Source organism: Cryptomeria japonica, chromosome 11 (genome assembly GCF_030272615.1).
Source record: "Cryptomeria japonica chromosome 11, Sugi_1.0, whole genome shotgun sequence".
NCBI classification, from domain to species: domain Eukaryota; kingdom Viridiplantae; phylum Streptophyta; class Pinopsida; order Cupressales; family Cupressaceae; genus Cryptomeria; species Cryptomeria japonica.
In genome coordinates, this window is record NC_081415.1 from 629,767,837 (window position 1) to 629,790,338 (window position 22,502).

The following is a 22,502-nucleotide window of genomic DNA, read 5'->3' on the forward strand; positions in this document are numbered from 1 at the left end:
TAAGGCAGCGGACAAATTTCCTATCACGGATGGCGAGAAGAAGAAAATGGTGAAGGTCAACAACTCCTATCACTCCCCAAAACGCATCTGTAGGCCATGGAGGTTCGTGTTGTTTGCTACCATAACCTACATTACGCTGGATGGGAGATTTATGAGAGCTTACAGGCACCATTTTGTGTTGCCCAACCATTTTCGCCATGGTGAAAAGGTAAGCTTGCCTTATTATCTTGCTTGTTCCATGGATCACACAATTAAAGAAATACAAAAAGACCCTAAGGGCAACCATGCTCTTCATCAGGGTCTTATGGTTTTATTTTATAAATTGTTGAAAGGGAAATGCATTGATAAACCAATTAGAGGTAAAAATGCCAGGGATGAGGAAACAGAAAGTGAGGATAGTGGTTTCAACTTTGACTAAGAAACTGAAGGTGAGTCGGAGGAGCTATAAGCAAAAAGGGGAGGAATAAGAGGAAGAGAAAGAGGATAGTGGTTGATTCTGATATATCATACTCCAAGGAAGAGTCCTTCGATGGAAAATTCATCAAAAGAAAGAAAGGTAAAGGGACTAGAAAACAAACCCAGAGGAAGAAGAACATCAGCAGGGGAGTTAAGAAAGATATAAATCAAATTTTGATAGCTTTTGATAAGGAGATAGAGGAGGAAAAAAATGACAATGTGCAAGGTAAGGAGGGGGATGAAATCCTAGTTGTGGGTAGTAATGAGGATTTGAATACTCAAGGTTTGCAGAAAGATGACCAAGAGGATAAAAGGGGAAAACCTAGTGATTGTCTTGGGGATAATGAGAGTATTAAGGGATTTTGTGATATAGTCAACAGAATGGTGAAACACATCGGCAGCCTGAAGAATGATATGAATGTTATCAAAAAAGCCATGATAGGTGACAAACCTGTTTCTGAAAACGTTAAATAATTGGCGGTGGCAATCAACAATGCTGAAGCCACTGAAAACATGGTTAGTAAAATTCTTGAAACTGAAAAGAAGGTTAAGGAAATGGAAGGAAATAGAGAGGCGAATGGGATAGAAATTACCATGAATAATTTGGGCAATAGAGTCGACAAGATGGAACTAACTGTGAAGAAGATAGCCGAACAAAATTTCCAGATTCTCAAAGCCTCTGTGGACAATATGAACATTCTGATTAACAGATTTGATAACATCAAAGATAAAGAGGGCGACAAGGACCAGTTGGATAGAAAAGGTCATGAGAAGAGGACTAGAGCCAACACCAGGAACTAGGGCAACATCAAGGGATGAGAGCTAGATGATTTCAAGACCTCTGCGAACAACATGAAGCAGATGGTGGTTCATGCAAAAGATATTATGAAAAATATCTAGTTGTCTCGGTCTCTATCTTTGTCTTTGTGTTGTCCTTTTGCTTTCTTTTTGTTGTCTTTATGCAGATCTTTGTGTTATGTGTTTTGTGATCCCTTTTTGGTTCGGGTGGGATCAATTTTTTTGATGGAGTGATCAGGCACGGTTCTTTTAAGCTCTAATGCTTTCTCTTTTTCTTGATATGTAAAAGGTTCGGGTTCCTTTCAAAAACCTGTTTTTACTTAAACAAAACCGTGACCTTCCCTGTCTATATTGCACAAAATATTAATGAAACTACCCCAGGTATGCACAGTATTATATCCTAGTTAGTCACCCAAGATGCAGAGTGAAGGTCGAAAAACAACACAGACACCTACAACTAAGGGAAGCAAATTAGAAAAGCATTCAAGCAATAAGGTAAAACACTTACACAAATTGCAAGAAGAGAATACATGCAAGAAGACTAATGTTGGTAATGAAGGGCAAGGCAATTTTTTACAAATGTAGAGAACATAGTTTCTATAGTAGAAAAGAGAGAAGACCCCCCAAAAAAGAGTTGCAAAATTTGCCTTTAAAGATCAGGCATAACTTAGATGAGATCCTGGAATTAGATAACCCTAACCCAACTGGGTTAGGTTACAAAATATTAGAGGAGGGGAAGATCAAATTGAAAGATCTAATGTTGTGTGAATCAATCTTTCAGAGTGTCCTCTGCAACAAGAAAAGTCAAAATTCCTTACAAGGAAGATATCTCTGCGATAGATGCATCATGGCGGCACAATAGAGAAAAAAAAAGTCTCCTTGGAAATTGCATTAATTGGGCATGGTTGGCATCCAAAATTGGTCTACACATCAAGTCTGGAGTAAAGGCAAAAGATCTAGCAACTGGAGTGAAATCTAATCGAAAATTAGGCCATGATTGCTAATCTTCGTGCTATGCACCCTCACACCTGTAGAGCATTCAAATTTCTACCTGCTTGTGAGTTTGAATCTAAACCGTTGGATCTGCCATTCGCATGAAGATGGATGCATGAGATGGCATCAAAGGCTCCCCAAAGGGCTCGAAAAGAGTTTAAATCATATCCATTGATCAAGACATCCAAGTGAAAATCTATAGTTGCCTGCATCTGATGTGGCGCCTCGGGCCCATGTATCTACCTCGTAGTTTGACCGCTGAGCCTTCCTGGCTTTTCGCCAAGACATGGCCCTTCGGTGGGATAATTTTTGCCTCCATCACCCTCGGTAAATCTAGCCGAAAAGGCCGAGTCACTAAGACATCATTGCCTCTTGCCAAAAAAAAGAGTTCGTTGTGAGTAGGCACAAGTCTTGTCGAAAAGAGGCATTTTGCTAAGAGAGGGGGCTTCGCTAAGATAAAAAAGCACCTCGATTTCCCTTTAACAACTTGGCTAAAAAGGCCACTTCGCTTTCACCTTGTGGGATGGTGGGAACAATGCCCGCACTGCATTTCCTTATCCAGTAAGCATCGTTTGACCTACCTTCTGCCTGTGCGGGGGAAAGAAAAATTGAACTCCTTTCCCCGCCATTTCGCACGACCACAACCCAAGCTTGCCAAAACTTGAGCCTGTTGAAGCCAAATAACATGCAATGAGGATAAATGAGAACAACTAACATGCGTGTTATTCGCATGAGATACTTGTGTAACTGCTAGCTCGGGTCAATAACCCTCATGTTATTAACCTGCACATAACCTTCATGTTATGCATTTTTCTGTCAAAATTCAGAAAATAATTCTCTCTACTGAGTGCGATAACATGATGTGTTATACACATTGACATTTCAGATCCGATCTCTCCAAGGGTTGGCACAAAAATTGCCAACAGTTACCTGACCCAAGAGTGATCTACAATTTTGGAGCATTTTGGGCCAAAGATAACATTTTCATCACACTCAAAAGGCTCAAAAACTCCAAGATTGCATGTTCACTCGTCTAAATTAGAATTGGGCACCCCAAACTGAGAAAAAAGGCCCCTATCGTATGGACATGACTATTTGCAGGTACTGTTTTTTAATAAAAAGAATAAAAAATTTCTTTCAAATTTCTATTAAATTTCTTTTAATTAGATTATTTTTCAAGGGGCAGGGGGGCGAGGGGTGAGAAGGGGGGTTGGAGGGGAGGGACAGGGTGCGGCGGGCCGAATTTTAATTTTTAATTTTTTTTTTTTTAAAGGGGCTCGCAAACCTCGCGAGTACCATAGGTGGTCTTAGCGGCCCTTGCAAAGAGTAATTTAAAAAAAAATGAATTCTTTTTTAAATAAAATATATATATTTAAATAAAATCATGTTTTAAAGATTTTCTTTAATAATATTTTTTATTAAAATTTTATTAATAGTTCTAATAAAGTTTTAAAATAAAATAAAAAAAATCTGTATTATTATTTAATAGTTTTTTAATAAAAAATTTAAAAAATGAGTGTGCTTTTCTTTATTTTTCTAAATAAAGTTTTTTTCAAAAATAAAAATAAATGTCTTTTTCTTTGTTATGTTTTCAATAATAAAGTTGTTTTGTTTGTTTGTTTTTTTTTTTGTTTTTTTTTTGTTTTTAGTCCAAGGGGTTGAGCTTGGTTAAAGCATTGAGTTATCAATGTAGAGACCCAAGTTCAACTCCCATGAGAGACACCTTTATGTAGAATTCTAAGTTGTGACTCTTGGTCTTCTATTGTTGTTTAAAGTGGATTTCTAAGTTGTGACCCTTGGTCTTCCAATTGTTGTTTCTAGTTTGGTGCTTGAAAGGAGCTAGTATTTGTAATAAGTTTGCTTGAAAGGAGCTGGTATTTGTAATAAGTTTGTAACGTGGATGCTCGAATGAGCAAAAATGAGCTTTGTGATTCTATGATACTTAATACAAAAAAATAATAAAGTTTTTTATGGGTTTTAATAAATGTTTTTATTAAACCATTAATTAAGTTTTTTTTAAAACAATTTTCATAAATAAGCAAAATTGGGAACACATTTTTTCTTCCACCTATATACATATTTGCACCGTCTTCCAATTGGCAGCTTGGGGGGGGGGCAATAGCTCCTACATTTTTCTTGACAAGATACCAACAGAGGCATCTTCACCTGCAGTCTTTTATAGGGCATCTTTTTTGTGGCATCATCTTCATGTTTCCAAATTTGCACTTTGTCATGATGTATTCTCTTGCATGAACTATGTTGTACTCTCACTAATATAAAATGCCACACCTCTTTGTACTTTGTCATTAATGGCATATTTGATGTAATCCTTCTTTATTCTATAGAATAGGAACTATCTTATGAGACTTGGTACATATCTCTAGTTGAGAATGTATGTAGTTTTGAGTATTTAGTTGATGCTCATACAACTTGTCTCCATGCTTTATCTTTATCATGTTGCAGTGAGTGATTCATCAGTCATTCTTCATTGACATTGGTACTTGGTTTTGTCACACTTTGAGATTCTTGATGCAACATTGACTTTAGTTCTTCCTAATGGGGAAGAATTTTGGTCAATATCATTCGACCATCTTCGCAACAGATTCTACATTGAGAGGGGGGGGGGCTTCATGTTCTTTCATCTTCTCTCTTATGGGGCGAACTTTTTCCTCGCATAAGGTTTTGTCCTTCTCATTCTTCTCTGAGATTTATTTTGTATTTTCATCTCTCTTTTGGGTGAGAGTTTTTTCCCACTAGGTTTTCTCCCTTTCTCCACTTGTGAGAGATTGCATCGCATTTGTATATGGGTACCTAACATGGCCTAGTAGTCGAGACCCATCTTGCATTGTTAGCTTGAGTCTACATTCCCCTAAGTTGCACTTAAAGGGGGTGGTGTAATTTATATCTCATGTAATTACACTCTACTTAAGTTGATTTTGGATAATGCATATCATAGTAATTTGCATAGGAGATACTGAGGGAATTGCATATCTAGGGAATATGGTGGTAGGAGAAATTCCACCTTTGGTGGTGTTATCTTGTTATCACATTTTCATATCCACTTATAATGGAAGGATAATTCCACCTTTGGTGAGTGATCCACCTTTAGTGGAATTATCTATTATTGTATCCTTCCCACACTTGCATCTCATTAGGCCACATATCATTATTGTGTGCTCTCATTCCCTTTTTCCTTGCCTATATAAGAAGGCTCATGTACATTGTATGGTGATCCAATTATTTGCATTTTTTATGAGAAAACAGTTTGTTCTTGTCACATATTATATATCTCTTGTTTTTGTGCTTTCCATTGCCTCTAGATCTTGGGTGGCTACCATCATAGTCAATTCTTACAATTATTAATAATAAATAACTGATAATCATTTAATATTAATATATAATATGTATGATTCTATAATGTTTATTATAAATAGATATTAATTTATAATCTTTTCAAAATAAAATATAATTGTAATCAAGATTTTGTTGAATATTTTTAGTATGAATTTAGCAAGTTACTAAATTTAAGATTTTTACATATATTACTAACTTATGGTTGTATTTAATTTTATATATCGAATATTTTTCCTAACACATCAAATGAAAGGCATTAAAATGACCAAACAGTCGAAAAAAATCATATAACAGATAAGGGTGACCTTCAAATTTCAGACATAAGGCGTGGGTGCAAGACACATGGGCATGGATGCAAGACACGTGTGCGTATCTCCTACACTTAATCTAGATCTTAGAATCGAAATATACAATAATATAGTTCTACTTCTCAGCATAGCAGGTTTGACTTTATTGTATTTGTTCTAAACTTGAACCTATATGTACTTCGAAATGTGATTATTCCCACTTACTTTTTTTATAAATATATATATAATATTAATTGGATAATTCTTCATTCAATCTTGTTTATATTTGAACACGATTCCTTTTACCTCTATTTAGATTTTATATGGAGTTCATGTTATTGTCATCTACAGTCGTTAGATCTGTGTGAGTAAATTATTCTAGAAATGATGTCTTCTTCACTATAAATTGAGCTTGGGTAACGTTACATCTAATCTTGTGTGAATGGGCATAAAACAAAGAAATCTTTCTTTGATAAGAGTCAAAAAGGCCGGCAGTCACATTTAAGCAGAAACAATGACCGCCCAACATTACAGTCAAACAAAACATAAAAGCAGCCGACTTCAAGGCAAAAGACAATCGTTTCTGTCATTATACCATACCCATTTGGTATTTGACTTGGAAGTTCCGTTCACAAAAGGGTTTTCCAGTTTGTTTAGAAGAGACTACAAAGATAATAATGGAGGTTGACAAATCAAAGGGAGAAAAAACTACCCAACATGATAAGGGATGAGGCTGAGATCGTGTCTTGGGTGAATTTGGTGGAAAGGATCGATGTATTAAGAAAACGTGATCTTAAATACACAAGTGAAAACATTGGGTGTGTGATACAAAAGAAGGGTATCACACTGAAAATATTACATAACGAACTCAAGACTAAGATTACATCAATTGCAGCCTCTATGACCGATAAATATGAATTCAAAACTAAAATGAATCTATTTCATCTTCTTCATAACATATTTCTTCACTATGATTCTATCTCTTCAAGCCTGAAACCGTCAATAGAAAACTTTGTCGAAACTCAACCATGGATTCTAAAATCCATTTGCTGCTATTAATACTTCTTCAATCTGAAAACCATGTCTTTTCAATCTCCTACCAAAGAGCTATGCCCAAGAACCTATTCCCCAAATGTTGAAAGTGACAAGCTAAAATTGTCAAATTAGAATAACCTACCTTAACTTGCTATAAATCTGATTTTCCCTCCTCAAGATGCTACGCCCTAAGATGGGACAAGGTTTCAAACTCAAAATAGAATATGTATCTAATGTTTCAAATGCATTTTCAAACCCCCACACCAAAAATTGCCAAAGTTGTGAGCCAACTGGACTCCCACAATCCCACTCCTCACAAATAAGGGATCTAGTTAGATAACATGGTCAATTGAACTTGGGCACCCAGATTTTGAATTCCTATTTTTTAGGAGCATTAAATGACTTGGCACTACTTACCACTCCCAAAATCCCATGCCCAAGCTTGCCAATTTGAAATTTCAAACATCAAAATTTCCCTCTTACACTTTCTCCACAACAAAAATGCTATAACATTAATAGGTGACCAATATATTAAATGAATTTTTTGGCCTAAATGTTACAATCTATTCCCCTACAACATAAATTACCAAACTTAGAAAAAAAATAAATTAAAATACTCTTTTTGGTTGATAAGGATTGCCATTGATCATGGATGTTCCTACACCAATGTGCACACTAATAGATAATGGTTATATTCTAGAATTGTCAACATTGAAAGTGAGCAATTTGAATTTTAAAATTATAAGACTAAGTTATGTGTAAGTTTGTCTTAATAATAGAAGCATATTTATAATCTAGCTTATTAAGAAAAAACTTGGAAAATTGGGCCAATACTAATTTAAAGTATAAGATTTAACAAGATAAAATAATAAATTTAGGATTAAGATTAGTGAGTACATCAAAAAGTAAAATAAAATAATAAAACTATACATTTATAATATCCACACAAAATGTAAAATACGTATTTTTAATATATATAATTATAAAGCCCATACAATAAATGCAATTTTCAAATTCCTATCTTCTTAAATATGAAGCATGTTTGTAACTTCTACTTCTAAATTTCTTCATTATACTAATCTTGAGCATTTTTAGCTTGTAATGAACATTAAGTATCTTTGGAATTTCCTTTGAGACAATTCTAGTAGTAAAAGGACTTTAAAAAAATTGTCTTGCATTAGTGTTTCCTTTCAACGATTTAACATATGCTCGTTTTTCTTTATTATTTGTGATCAAATAATCACAACAAAATAGTTTTGGTTGATTTTTTAAGATCTTAAATTCTTTCATAGACTTATGGAAATCATAACATTTTCTATTTTTTAAAATAGTTTCAATAACAACAAGTTCAATTCATAACTTAATAGTATTTATTTTTTCATTCTGTGACATTATTTCCGATTTGAAAAACACTTGGAGAGTTCTTGAAATTCTTAATTGTTCTAAGAAAGGTGGGGGAGCTTTGGTCTCCTTTTTAACATTATAACTTTAGAATTTAACCTAAGCAACATGGGGGTCATGGCCTTATGACATGTTATCCTAATGCAATGGCATTTTGCCCTGCCCCTACTTTGCTTATTGTCAATATATGATAGATCAATTTTCAATTGAGGATGAAGATATTATCTCTAATGGGATAGAGAATACGCAATCCTTAACTATTTGTTATGTTTATGATTCAAAGTGTTAGTTTGTAGTTACTTCATATTGTTGTTAATTTAATAATGTATGGTGTATGTTGGGTTGTTAGTCATTGGTTCTTACAAGAAAATTGATTGTAAAAGTTAAGAAGTGAAATCTTTATAAAGGTCAATGAATAATGTAAACAATATTGAAAAAACTCAAACATGGTATGTTTTTTGTGAACATTTATTATTTACAATATAAATTTTTATTTTGTTTTTATGTTTGACCATAGAGGTCACAACATTTTCATACAATAATTTCATGTTTTTGTCACTACTTGAGTCTTGTATATAAATTCTCCACATTGCCCTGTCTCAAGAATAAGACCAAAAAATATTTAAATCAATTGTGAGGCTTACATGAGCTTGAGCATTCATTAATACCTTCTTTTTTGCAGCCTAAATTTTGTGGGATCTTCAAACTTGTGATATTCTTAGACAATAATTTTGTCAATAAAGAAAGATGGAATCTAAGTGCGATTTTATGGTAAGATTGAAATTTATGCGAATTTCTCTAATATGCATGCTAATCTCTTAAAACAATATTATATTTCTATCATTCCAAATTTTCCTCCTAACTATATCAAACATATTCAATAAACTAATAAATTAAAGAAAGCATAACAAGATCTACAACAATCATTCTCCAAGCTAAAATAACTAATGCAACATAATATAAAGCTACAACTAATGATAATACTTCTACACTACAAATATCATATTACATTTATATCAAAGCAAGAATGTTTACAAATTATCTACTATATCTCATATTACCTTAGATCTTGAGATTGTTTCCAAATCTTTCCTATCTCCCAAAACTATCCTCCAAAAATGCTAGACCATTTCTATCTTCTTTTTATTAGCAATGCAGTGCACAAATAAATAAAAACCCCATATAAAAAATTTGGCAAGTCCCCAACTAAACTACAACAACAATTTTGAACTCGATAAAGGTAAGCCACCACAAATATCTTCATAAAATATCTAAATGAATTTCACTAAAGAGAAGTGGAATGTAATCATTAAAAGGGTATTATCATCCTCCCCATAATTTCAATAACTTGAAACTCCTAGTTCAAAGAACTCAAAAAATCAATTTATAAGGCCTAACTTTCCATCATGTCAACTTCTTATTTTCTTACATAATTTTATCCTCTACTTCTATCCTTTTGTTGGACCATATATCATCCTCCTCAACCAGATTATTCTTTTTTCTATTTTCTTGAGCTTCAATAGTTCTCCTCCACCTAAATCCATTGTGGCTCTTCTCATCACTTGTCCAATCTTTTGTCTAGCGACTACATATAAACTATTAAACACATAAATCATCAAAAAAAAAATCAAGTAAAAGGAATAGAATATGTCCATTGGTTCTTCATCCTTTACATTATGCTATTTAAGCATACTTTCCAATTTCTTGTTTGCAACTACCATCATTTCATGGCCTGTTACTTTATCACAAACTATTAAGAGTCCATTTTCCTCTTCATCTATTTTTTCTATCATATTAGCTTATTGCATACTCACAATATCGAACCCTTCACATTAATTCTTCATAAAATCATCCTATTTTTCAAGGCTTTCTTCTCCAACATCAAATATGGGGCTTCTAAATATCTCCTTTAATATTTCTACTTCAAATTTAATGTGGATTTCTTCCACAACCATTGCACCTTGGGTTACCTCTAGTGATAGGTTGAATTCCTCTTCATTGCAATTTTTAAAATATTATCCGCTCCCATTATAAGAATCAATATTATTCCTTTCTTTAAGATACTTGATGCAAACACCTATGTGGTTGCAAGGAAAAATACTCTATTCTAACAAATAAAGAACAAAGTTACAACAAGTAATTAATAACAAATTAAACTAGATAATAAAATAATTAAGATAACAATAGCCACATTAAATCCTTTTTATTATTAACTTGAACAGGATTACAACAACAAATTCAAAATTGAAAAAGAAACTTGTTCTACAACTTGAATACCATGCAAAGAATGAAACTTTATTCTAGCACTTGAAGAACATGCAAAAAATATTCTACTTTTTTTTACTCACTCCCCTACACTCGAACTCTGCATATTAAAAAAGAAGAAGAAATAGTAAAAGAACTCAATACACAACAATTACCACTCAACTTCTAAAGATAGGTGTAGCGTCCTAAAATTGCGACACTTGCAATTTCGACTGCATTTCGGTCTTCACGATGGCGACGCAACACGCAACCTGAATGGAGACCCCGAAACCTGATTATGACACCAAAAACTGCATTTTCTTGCACCCTGGCCTGAACCTCCTTTGCACCCTGCTGTCCCGGGAGGTGGGACCAGAGCGCCCAGCGCCCTGGTCCCCAGGACCATGGCGCCCAGCGCCCTGGTCCCTGGGTCCTATTTTGGCCCCGGTCTCTTTTGGACTTCGGGTCTTTATGTTTGCAAATTGGAAAACTAACTTTCCTGGTCGGCCTAAGGTCGGGAAAATAAGTCTATTAACCCTAAATTGGCAAGTATATAAACTACATTTGCCTCTCCCATTGAGGGAAGGAGGACGGATGATGGAAAAAGCGTGGAAACTATACTCAAGCATTCAAGCATTCAAGCATTCAAGCATTCCTTCAAGCAATTGATCATTCTAAGTCTCCATTCAAGGCTAAGTGTTGCATTCAAGACAAGGATTCAACCATTGAAGAGGAGATCACATACTACATGCTACATACAACATACAACATACAACAAACAACAACATCTATACCTTCGCACATAAGGATACAAACATCCTTACAACAAGGTATTAGTACTTGTTTTACATTACATTTACAGCAATTTCTCATTTCTTGGTTAATTCCAAAATCGGGGTTTGACCTAAAGGCAAACCCCTAATCCCTAACCCCCCAATCGTCTTCGCTTTTCTGTGTGTAGGTTGCAGGTACGCGGCTGAAATTGAAGATCTGGAATCCTTGTGCAGAGACGAACAGATCCCCCTTCATTTCGTGGATTTTTCGGAGGACCGTGTGCACGCCGGGCGCCATCGTCCCGTCAACTTTTGCTCAAATTTGCAGGACAGTGCCGTATCGACATTTTACTACTAATTCCAGGTCCGCAGCTTCATCCTATATCCCTATCTCAGTTTATAAGCGAATCTTTGTCACTTTCTATGCATTCCTAGCTTAATTCTTCTATCAACATTCTTTACAAAAGAGGGTAGCCTTGCTTTCTTAACCCTTGAAACACATTTAGCATCCAATCTTGCATTGTGTGGGATTGGATCTTGTGGGTTTCAACCCCTCTTTTGAATGTAAAGTCTCTCCCTTAAGTGAAAACCATCAACCCTAGTGAACCTCCCTTCTCTCTCCTTGGAGTTGGAAGAGGGGAGAGCAACTAGGGTTCGATCGCGATTTTCTGCTTTACAATAGGTAAGCCCCAAAAATGTAGATAGAAGACTAATGGGAGGAGGTAGCCATAAATAGGTGGTTACATCATCCTTCCCATCTCTTAAGAGTTATGAACCTCTAGGTTTAGGTGAACCTAATTTGGTAAACTTCATCTTGAAATTGTCCCTACGAACACCTTCAAGCAGTTTTGTCTCGAAAGTATTTTCTCTTGATTTCTTAGCTTGATCTAAAACGTAATCTATTCTTTTGACTCTTTTACTATCAAGTTAGGAGGAGAGTATTGTTTATCCCATCACCAATTTAGGCTTGCAAAACCATCTCTAGTTAGTTATTCAAACTTGACAAAACAATCTCTACTATTGCTACCCACAAAATTGAAACTCCTTGCATTGACCCAATAATGATTAGTATCATTGCTCTTAGATTGAGTTAGGCTATCACTTTTGACATAGCTCTTGATAACATTTTGAATAATTTTTAAGATCTTTCTCACACTCCCACAATTCATTATTCCTCTAACTCAAATGAGATTTCTTTATTAAACATTCCAAGTTTCCTTCAAATGAAGGTCATAGTAAACTCAAACCTCAACATCTATCTCTTGAGCAGCACCTTTAACCTTGCTAGTTGAATCTCATTACAACTCCATTTCTTTTTCATCAATTTTATGTTATACTACATTCTTCAAGTTGTTGTCACTCTAAGATTTTAGGCTCAAGTCTTTCTTCAAATAGAATGGATGAAGCCACCATTATTGGATCTTCTTCCTCTTTCAACAATGTTATGAGATTTCTCCTTCATGTTGTATCTGATAGGTGTTTTGCTAGCCATGATGGATTACTTTATACTCATATTGATAGGGTCTTCCCAATAGCAAATGGCTTGCCTCAATTGGCACCATGTCACATAACACTTCCCCACATAAGGACTGATTTTGTAAGAAAACAAGACAAAAATTATCTACAAGTACACTATGATCCTTATTCAACAAGAAAATCTTTTAAAGTTTAAATTTTGGAATGTAAGTTGTAATTTGTTAACCATTTTTACACTCACCAAATTGCTAATAGACCCACCATCTACTATCACCTTACAAACTTCAACATTACACTTGCATTTTGTTTGGAAGGCATGTTTGGTGTGGAGCCTGATCAGTCTCCTAGTGGGAGATTGTTGGTATGTAGCGACTGATCATGCAAGTATTGTACACTCGTAATGTATCCTCACTAGGATTTGGGGTCAAGTTGGGCCTTGAGTGGGGGTTTGGGGGCACAGCCTTGAGGAAAACAATTTGCCATTTTTTTGTTGTTGAAAAACTGACATTGAAAAAAAACCTAAAAAGGCTGACTTTGTATGTTGCCCTAAAAATTGCATGTTATAAGCGACTTGAATGTAAAGGGCATTGTAATTGCATTGTTGTATTGTTTTATTGGATAATAAGAAAAGGTTGGATGGTTGTGTTCTATGGATGTAGCCCATCTTGGGTAAACCATGTTAAATCTCTATGTTATTTGTGTTGTGTATGATTCTCCATTTTTGTGTATTCAAAAATGCATAAAATTGTAATTTGTATTTGCTTTAGATCTGCAAAAACTCCTAACAAGACAATCTTTATCTTCCAAACAACTTCAAGAGCTTCTTTGTTCACAAATATCAAGGTTCTTTCCAACATCAAGTTCTCTCTCATCTATGCTTCAACTTTCACTATCAAAGGTTTTTCTTCTTTGTGGGTTACCATCACCCTTTTGGGGTATTAAAGACAATATATGACCTTTTGGGCTTTGTTACAAATGGATTATCTCAAGGGGTTCCAATCTGTAAAATTTTGTCATCCTTGTCCCCTTCCTCCAAATCCTCCATTTCATTTTCTCATTATTGCATCATAGCTCTTTACTCATGGAAAACTCTAAGGAGACTTCTTTTCCTTTGTTCTAGTTGATATTACCTCTTTTACTCATCATTTTTCTTTCATCCACCTTTAAGGCACAGTCTTCGACCTCATCCACAATAGGCACTTTCACCAAAGCGACCTCATCATGAAGGTGAAACTTAAGGCCAATGAGATATCTAGCTACAACTTGCTCTTCACTTTCCTATCTCTATCCACATTTGAAGCCTTGTGCATTGTTCAATATAAGCCTATAGAAACTTATCTCTTTATTTAAGTTCTAATTTTTTAAAATAATTCATTCCAATATTCAAAAGACAAGAATCAAGCTCTTAGATGTTTTAAAAGCTTAAGCTATAGTGTAACTTCACTTTTCCTTGTCTTCTTCTTTAACTCTAAGTATTCTCCCACCACAGAGTTGCATTTAACTTCAATTTTGATTCTACAATTTTCACTTTTCTAAGAACATCCATATTAATGTCTTCCATCTTGAAATAATTTTTCGAGCTTTGTTGCTATAGGTTACTTGAAATGGAAATCAACAAATAAAACAACTATATAATTGATCTTTACTTTATACATCCATGGCCACAACCACAACTCTCGTCCAAGTCATCTATAATTTTTTATCTTAATAATAGTTATTTAGTTGTCCCACAACTCTCTACTCCTGATATCTATAGATACTTTAATATCAAAATTAATACAAACTTCTATTACTACCATTCAATAGTCTTCTCTAGAAATTATATGAAGTACACCCTCAATAATTTGAAAAAAAAGGGCATGAAAAGATCTATAACACTAATTAAAATATTTTCCAACCAAAAAAATGAATGCAACATTATGTAAAAGTACAACTAAAGATAATACTTCCACATAGTATAAATCATGTTATTTTAATATTAGGAAAAAAAAAAAAAAGTTTACAAATTATCTACTCTATCTCATTTTACATCAATCCAAATTTATTTGTACTATTTGTAGATCTTTCCTATCTCCCAAAAACTCTTTAAAAATTCCTTAAAAACCATTCCTCCAAAAGATCTTTTTCGCTTGCAAATATATAAAAACCCCATACCAAAAATGGACAAACCCCTACTAAATGACTAAGACATTTACAAATTCATAAAAGGCAACCACCACCAATATTTTCCTAAAATATCTAAATGACTTGAAACTCTCAAGAGCTGAGACTGTGTCATTAAAAGGACACTTAGGGAAGAGGAATCGGAAGAGGAACTAGTAATTAAGCATCATAATTTTGGGCTTCTCAAAATTCTACATGGAAATTTCGAATCACTCCCAATTTTTACAGCAGCTGAGGGCCATATCAGCATGCTTTTTTGCTAAGGTGTCCAAAACAACCCAAATAAAAAGTGAGACCAATACTTGTGTAGTGATGGCCATCAAACAATTTTAGTGCTCAGGGATACATTTCATTCAATTATGGTAGTAAAAAATATTGGACATTAAATCAACAAATATGAACATTTAATCAACAAATGCTATCACAGCCTATCATAAATTTAAGTAACAACCATTCAAAGAAATATTCCACAAATGCACACACTTTTACATTCAAGTAAAAAACAAAAGTCTAGTCTGACAGAATAATCACTTCTGATCTGTTTCACTCACACAATTTTGCAAACAGAAAACAAGATGAGCACATTTCATCAGCATTCCTCGGAGAAATCATAACAGGAAATAGACAACTTTAACAAGGAGGAAAATCAGAACTTGGTAACGGATTCACAATAAAGTACTGAGTAGACCTAATCAGTTTAAACCAAAGCTTGCATTACAATTACTTTCATGATTTAGTAAATTGCGTTGAATGCGTGATATCCATTGCTACACTCCTCTGTAAGGAGAATTTCTCTGCAACTACACTTGCATGCTGTCCTTTGCTGTTCCATTTTCTTTATCCCCACCCCCTTCAAGATCAGTTGCATCAGTCGTTTTGTCATGCACAGCCAAGGCAACAAGAATAAGTAGAAGGGGATAGCTGATGGAGGTAAGACACCAGTTGATTACTAGTTCTGCTGTTGGAGAAGTATTGTGTGCATCAGCCTGCCAAGCAACAGCTGCTCCTGCACTCTGCACACCTTTGTAGAATCCACTGTACCTACTTAGGGTTTGGGAGTCATCAGCAAGAGCTCCAATCATCCAATAGACCAAAGTTTGGAAGATAGCATCCAGAAGACCATAGGAGAAGTAGAGGACAAATGGGCCTGCATAAGAGGCCCCAGAGTCCTTGAAATCCAGATTAGGTTCTTCCCCATTGTATTTCAGCTGATTGGCAAGCCCTCCACCCCATATGGCAGTCCCAAGCAAGGCAACAGTACACACACCTATATATCCCCTTTTCTTCCTGCTCTGAGAACCATGGTCAAGAATATACCCTATTCCCACAGATCCCAACATTTGAGCACCCCAGTAAAATATATTGTTGAATCCCTTTGTTCTTACTGTGAAAAGCTTACCATTAACATGATTGAATTGGTAGGTGTAAAAGAAATTACTAGCCCAAGAAGGAGGAACCAGCAGCAGCATCTTCCAATTCAAAAACAGCTTGAGAACCTCCAGGAATTCAGTTCTGGGATTGGAATACTTCATCAGGGTCGCCTTAGTTCCATCATTCCTGACTACTTTGTGGGGTGGAAGCAGGGCCCATGTCAGAAAAGTACCAACAAGCATGAAGCACATGAATCCAATGTATGTTCCATCATTCACATTCCCTGATTCCTTGTGGTAATTTGATAGAAAGGGGATGAAACCTCCAATCACACCTCCAAGATTGAAAATACTCCAAAACAAGGATATGTATTTGCCCTTCTTGTCTTCACTAGGGTATGAAGTCATGATGGCACCTTGGCCTGCCCATAGCAGTCCTGCTCCAATACCCAAAACCCCCCCTGCAATTATAGCAAATAATTGATGCTGGTGATGATTGTAATAGAGAAATGATCCTGCATAGAGCACATAGGTGGAGCATCCTGCAAACAGGGTCAGATGAGGCCCTAGCAGGTTGTAAATCCCCCCACCCAGTATGCCAAACACTGCAAATGTTGTGTAAAGAGCAGTATTGGCATTGTTGGCTGCATCTGCGTTCACCTGTCCTCCACCTCCCATACCTGTGAGAGCATTGAACATGCCAGGACAGCAGAAGCAGATCAAACCAATCAGAATAATCTGAACAACAGGGGAATTATAGCGAAACCTTCTACTAGGAACCTCTTCAGATGATTTCCCTTCATCAGACACACCCATGATTGATATCAAATCTTCAGAACACCTAGCTGAAGGAACGGATAACAGATTTTCTCTCTCGCTCAGGATTATTGAACAGTCCGATTGCAGAGAAACAAAGGATTCTTCAGCCTCCACTTTTAATTTCATGCAAAAGCTAGGTTTTCTGAGCAACCCAGTGTAGGCTTTCTGCGGGAATGAGGACCACTAAGCGTTTCCCATTAAAAGGGCTGGAAATTTTCAAAAAACAGAAGAAAAAACATTAGACACATACCGATTTACGTGATTTCTTTCTAATTTAGTTCAGATATTACCGTAGACTGGTGGCAGAGAGTGACCAATGGAACAGAAGAAAGTTTAAAATCTAAAACAGTTAAAACTAAGTACCTATTGAATGTCCATATGACTGGAACGGTATTGAAAGAGACTAAAGCTAAAAAGTAGGAAAAAGTTTCATAAAAAATAGAAAGAAATGCAAGGAAAAGCTCAAACCTGTCAAGCAACCAACTCTATGATATTTGTCAGAAGAAGATTCATAAGAAACCCATTTCAGGATTCAGTTTGAATATGTAAACCAAATTGCGGAAAGGATGATAGCTGTAATTAAGTGGAATTCCGATCATTAAAAGAAATGGGGATCTCTAATTTCCTGAACAGCTAAAATGGATTGAGGAGCATAGCAATCTGAGCGGGAATTAATGAATTCCTTAAAACAATTTGTGTAATAATGACTGAATCTTACATATTTTAAGGAGACATTTTATCCATTTTGCGTGTAAAGCTGCAAATATATCATGGTCATGCAGATTCCAACCCAGCTTCAAAGATTCTCTCTATATAAAAATCTGGAAGCAAACTGGCAGTGAACTGGATTTATAAGTCGTCCTCAAATTTCAACGATAGAAAATATTAAAAATGGACAGTAACGTGCATTTTTGTTAGGGTTAGATTGCTTTAACAAAGTTAAACATCTGATATACATATATTTAACATCTCTATTAATACTTTGGTTTAATGGTAAAGTTCATGTTGTAGGTATCTAAATGATTAGTTCAAATTATTTGATATGATATTATTTTTTTTCAATTTCAAATAAATAAAAATAATTAATTATATTTTAATAAACATTATAATTGTGACGTTTAATCATAATTTTTTAGATAAGATTTCATATAAATTATAATTTAGAATATATATGAGGATCCATTAATCTAAGAATCTTATTTATTGAGTGAAAACTACCATTTGTTTTTATTTTCTTGGATTTACGGATCAATTCAAACAAACCAACAAATTTCTTGTGGATTTGTAGTCAATGTAGTATGAGTTTATGTCTATTGTATTTGTCATTAAATATATATTTTACTTCTTGATTTAAGAATAACTAGACCTCACAAAATTATTCAATAAATAGGATAAGATATGATTAAAGTTATTTGATATAAAATGCATCTTTTCATTTTATAATTATTTTACAAATATGTAGAATAATTTATTAATTAGTATATTCTATTAATAGTGATTTATGTTTGCAATCATTTGATATAAAGAGAATTTTATTATATTTATTTAAATGTGTAAGGACATTTATCTTATTATAGTATAATATTTTTTAATTTTATTAATGTATATTTAAAAATATTTGTTATTGTTATGTGAATCTTGTTGTTCCTATTGCCATGGATTTATGGATGGATTCAAACAAAATAAAAGTTTTTTTGTGTGAGTTTATGTTTTTTTATTTATCATTAAATATCAATTATTATTATATTTTAATGAAGATAATTATTTTCAGTATAAATTATTTATGGTAAATAATAAGTTAATATACAATAAATGAATAATTTGATAAATATTGTAATAAACATATAATTAAAACAAGATATTTAATTTGAATCTATTTATGTATTGAAAATAATGAATTTATCTAGATGAATGCCTAATAAAAGTCTACGAAGTAATTGTTCTTCACTCTAGCTCGAAATTGTGTGCCTATAAAACTAGTTTGGCATGCACAATTAAACCTAGACTCATGGAAGTGAATTGGAAGGAATTAATGGTTATTATAGGCGTACCTAATTTGTTGTACTTTGTTTAAGGTGGGGTGGTGTTTATAGACATTGTTTAGGAGCTTCCTAAACAAAGATTAAATATGAATCAAGATTAATGATAACTCTTCTTTACCTATATTTGATATACCAAAAAAATTCTAATATATTAACTCTTCCTTTCATCAAGTTTGTCAATCTCTTATAACCTTTGTTCTTTAGATGTAGTATCATCAATAATTTAATGAAGAAAAATCATAATAAAGAAATATCTACCTCAAAATGCATAATAGCGTCAATACAATAAGCCAATGAATAGGTTTGTACATAGCAAAGAGGATTGCGAATAAAGAACTAGTTAAAAAATTTAGCCAATTAGATTGAAGAAAAATAATTTATGTAATTTAGAAACTTAAAAATCATGCATCTTAGCTTTTTAAAAATTGAAAAAAAATATGAAAAGAAAAAATTTATAATTCTAATTGGTAGAAAAAGCAATTGAATAATAACGAGTAAACAAAATTGAGAGAGAATTCTTGGCATTAATTATGTATTTGCATGTTTGCACTAATGTTTTGAATCATATGTAGTAATATCAAGATGATAATACAAATGAATGAATGAATTACATATAGATTGAATAAATATTAGGTAGGTGCAAAGGAAAGAGAAGAGAATACAACAAACAAGAAGATTAGAAGTGAGGAATACAAATGATAAAATAATAATAAGAAAACATAAATGACGAATAAGCAAATGAAAAAGATAAAACAAATTAAAAATGAACACAATTTGTGAAAATAGAAAATCTCAAAACACACCACATGATATAAAATGAGATAAATTTTAAAAAAATTAAAAAAGCTAAGGGGAGAAAAAAATTGTACAAGGATGGAAAAAGAGAGATTTAAAAAATTAAGTAGTAATAAGGAAAAGATGGTAGAGTGAAAGTAATTAATAAATTAATTGCAAACAATAGGATTGAGCTCGTTCACTCATTCATCCATGTATTCTCATCTTATCTTGAGTTGACCAAGCTAAGATGAGAATACATGATCAAGGCAAGGTGTGGTTGGATCTAGATTGAGTTGCTGAGTTATTTCATGATATAAAAAAAACAATAAGAAGAAGAAAAAATTGAAGTAAATAAATGATTGATAAAGTCAAAACCAAAAGGAAAAATAAAGAGCAACTTAAAATTGAAAATGAGAGTGGTCAAGAAAGGAAACCCACAAAAGTGAGAGGTAAAATGAAAGAGAACTAGATGATAGCAACACAACTGTAAGGGGCCCATAATAAGGTATTGGGAAAATATAATTGGGAAAATATAAGAGGGTGAAAAGAAAGATAGTGTAAATTTCAATCATGGAACAATTTTTTACAGTACCAATATGACAAATACATAAACTATTTTCCATTAGCAATATGAATATAAATGTAACTTTATTCAATTCCATTTAATTTAAAAGTGAAATGATCATAATTTACAAAAAAAATATATCATATAAAATAATTGTCTGTGATATTATTTCTTTTCAATTTCAATGAAATAAATTAAAAAAAATTATTGCATTTTAAAAAAAATTACAATTATGATGTTTTATCATTATTTATAGATTTTTTTATATATGAATATGAATATAACTTTATTCAATTCCATTTACTTTAAAAGTGAAATGATCATAATTTACAAAAAAAATTATATCATATAGAATAATTGTATGTGATATTATTTCTTTTCAATTTCAATGAAATAAATTAAAAAAAATTATTATATTTTAATAAATTTTACAATTATTATATTTTATCATTATTTATAGATTTTTTATAAAACATTTATATCAAACCAAGCAGTGATAACTTTAAGAAACTGTCCCTAAAAATATATATAAAAATCTTAGCGAATTATTATTTATTTTCCATAAAAATAATAACTTTTATTGGCAAATCGTTCATTTTTAAAAGAAAAATATTAATTTTATTGGTGAATTTTTTTGTATCAAAATTATTTGGTAGAAAATATTGGTGAATCTTAGAAAATAATATGAGTACGCATTAATTATTGTTCCAAATAATTTCATTTAAAAAAAAATCTTATAGACCCCATGAGCATTGCAACTTGTACGTACAATTTACCTCATGGAATGCAATGATGGTCATTAGATTCTATTTTGAATCATTTTATTTTAAAATTTTAAAAAATAGCCAATTGAAAAATATTAGCCACTAAAAAAATCACTAAAACCAAGATTTATTGAGATAATTTTTTAATTAATCTTATTTACAAATTATAATTTAGAATATATTTAAGGACCCACTAATCTAAGAATCTTATCTTGGATTTATGGATGGATTCAAACAAAGCAAAAAGTTCCTTTTGACTTTGCATTTATTGTAGTATGAGTTTATGACTATTCTATTTGTCTCACACACATACTACATGTGTTATAGTGTGTATATATAATTTTTATTTTTATATATGGGAAGTTTATTATATTGTGATTCTAAATTTGATGGGCAAATGATTGTATTTATTTATTCATTTTTTAAGTATCATTAAAATGTTTGGAAGATTGTATGATATGAAATAGGGTATTTTACATAAATTACAAAAATTCTAATTAGATTTTTTTTTCTATATTTATTTTATATTGTGTTAAATAAAATATGTTTTAATATTTGAAGAATAACTAGACATCACAAAAAATTGCTCAATAAATTGGATCCATTATTAAAAAAATATACTTAATAACATTTATCCATCTTTTTAATTAAGATATGATTAAAACTATTTGATATAAAATGAATTTTCATTTTATAATTTAAAAAAAATATATATAAAGAAAATTATTAATTAGTATATTCAATGTTATTTTTTTATGAATAAATAATAGATTCTATTAATTGAAAAATAAAATACACATATTCTATTAATTAGTATCTTCTATTTTTAATTGATGTACATGTTTGTAATTATTTGATAATAAAATAATCTTTTTGTTTTTATTTAATTTTAATGTCTAAGGACATTTATCTTATCATAGCATAATATTTTTTTCATTTATATATATTTAAAATTATCTGTTATTGTTAACTAAATTTGATTGTTCTTATTGCCTTGGATTTATGGATGGACTCAAACAAAACAAATAGTTTCTTGTGACTTTGCATTTATCTAAGTGTGAGCTTATGTTTTTTTTATTTGTCATTAAATATCAATTATTATTTTATTATTTTAATGAAGATAATTATTTTTAGTATAATTTACCTATGTTAAATAATAAATTAATATAGAATAAATGTAAGGAC

General features: G+C 32.5%; 1 protein-coding gene across 3 annotated transcripts; it reads right to left on the reverse strand.

Annotated features, from left to right (window-relative positions):
- Positions 1-15,445: 15,445 nt before the first annotated feature.
- On the reverse strand, positions 15,446-18,066 carry LOC131063150 (UNC93-like protein 1). 3 transcript variants are annotated; one of them, XM_057996920.2, is made up of 3 exons: positions 17,888-18,065; positions 17,638-17,742; positions 15,446-17,375 (listed from the first exon to the last, which is right to left on the reverse strand). In XM_057996920.2, exon 3 carries the CDS (start codon positions 17,293-17,295, stop codon positions 15,781-15,783), a length of 1,515 nt encoding a protein of 504 aa, XP_057852903.1. In that variant the 5' UTR covers positions 17,296-17,375; positions 17,638-17,742; positions 17,888-18,065; the 3' UTR covers positions 15,446-15,780. The 3 variants fall into 3 exon arrangements, with proteins under 3 accessions (XP_057852903.1, XP_057852902.1, XP_057852904.1); XM_057996919.2 differs by having other exon boundaries at positions 17,638-18,066; XM_057996921.2 differs by lacking the exon at positions 17,638-17,742.
- Positions 18,067-22,502: the final 4,436 nt, after the last annotated feature.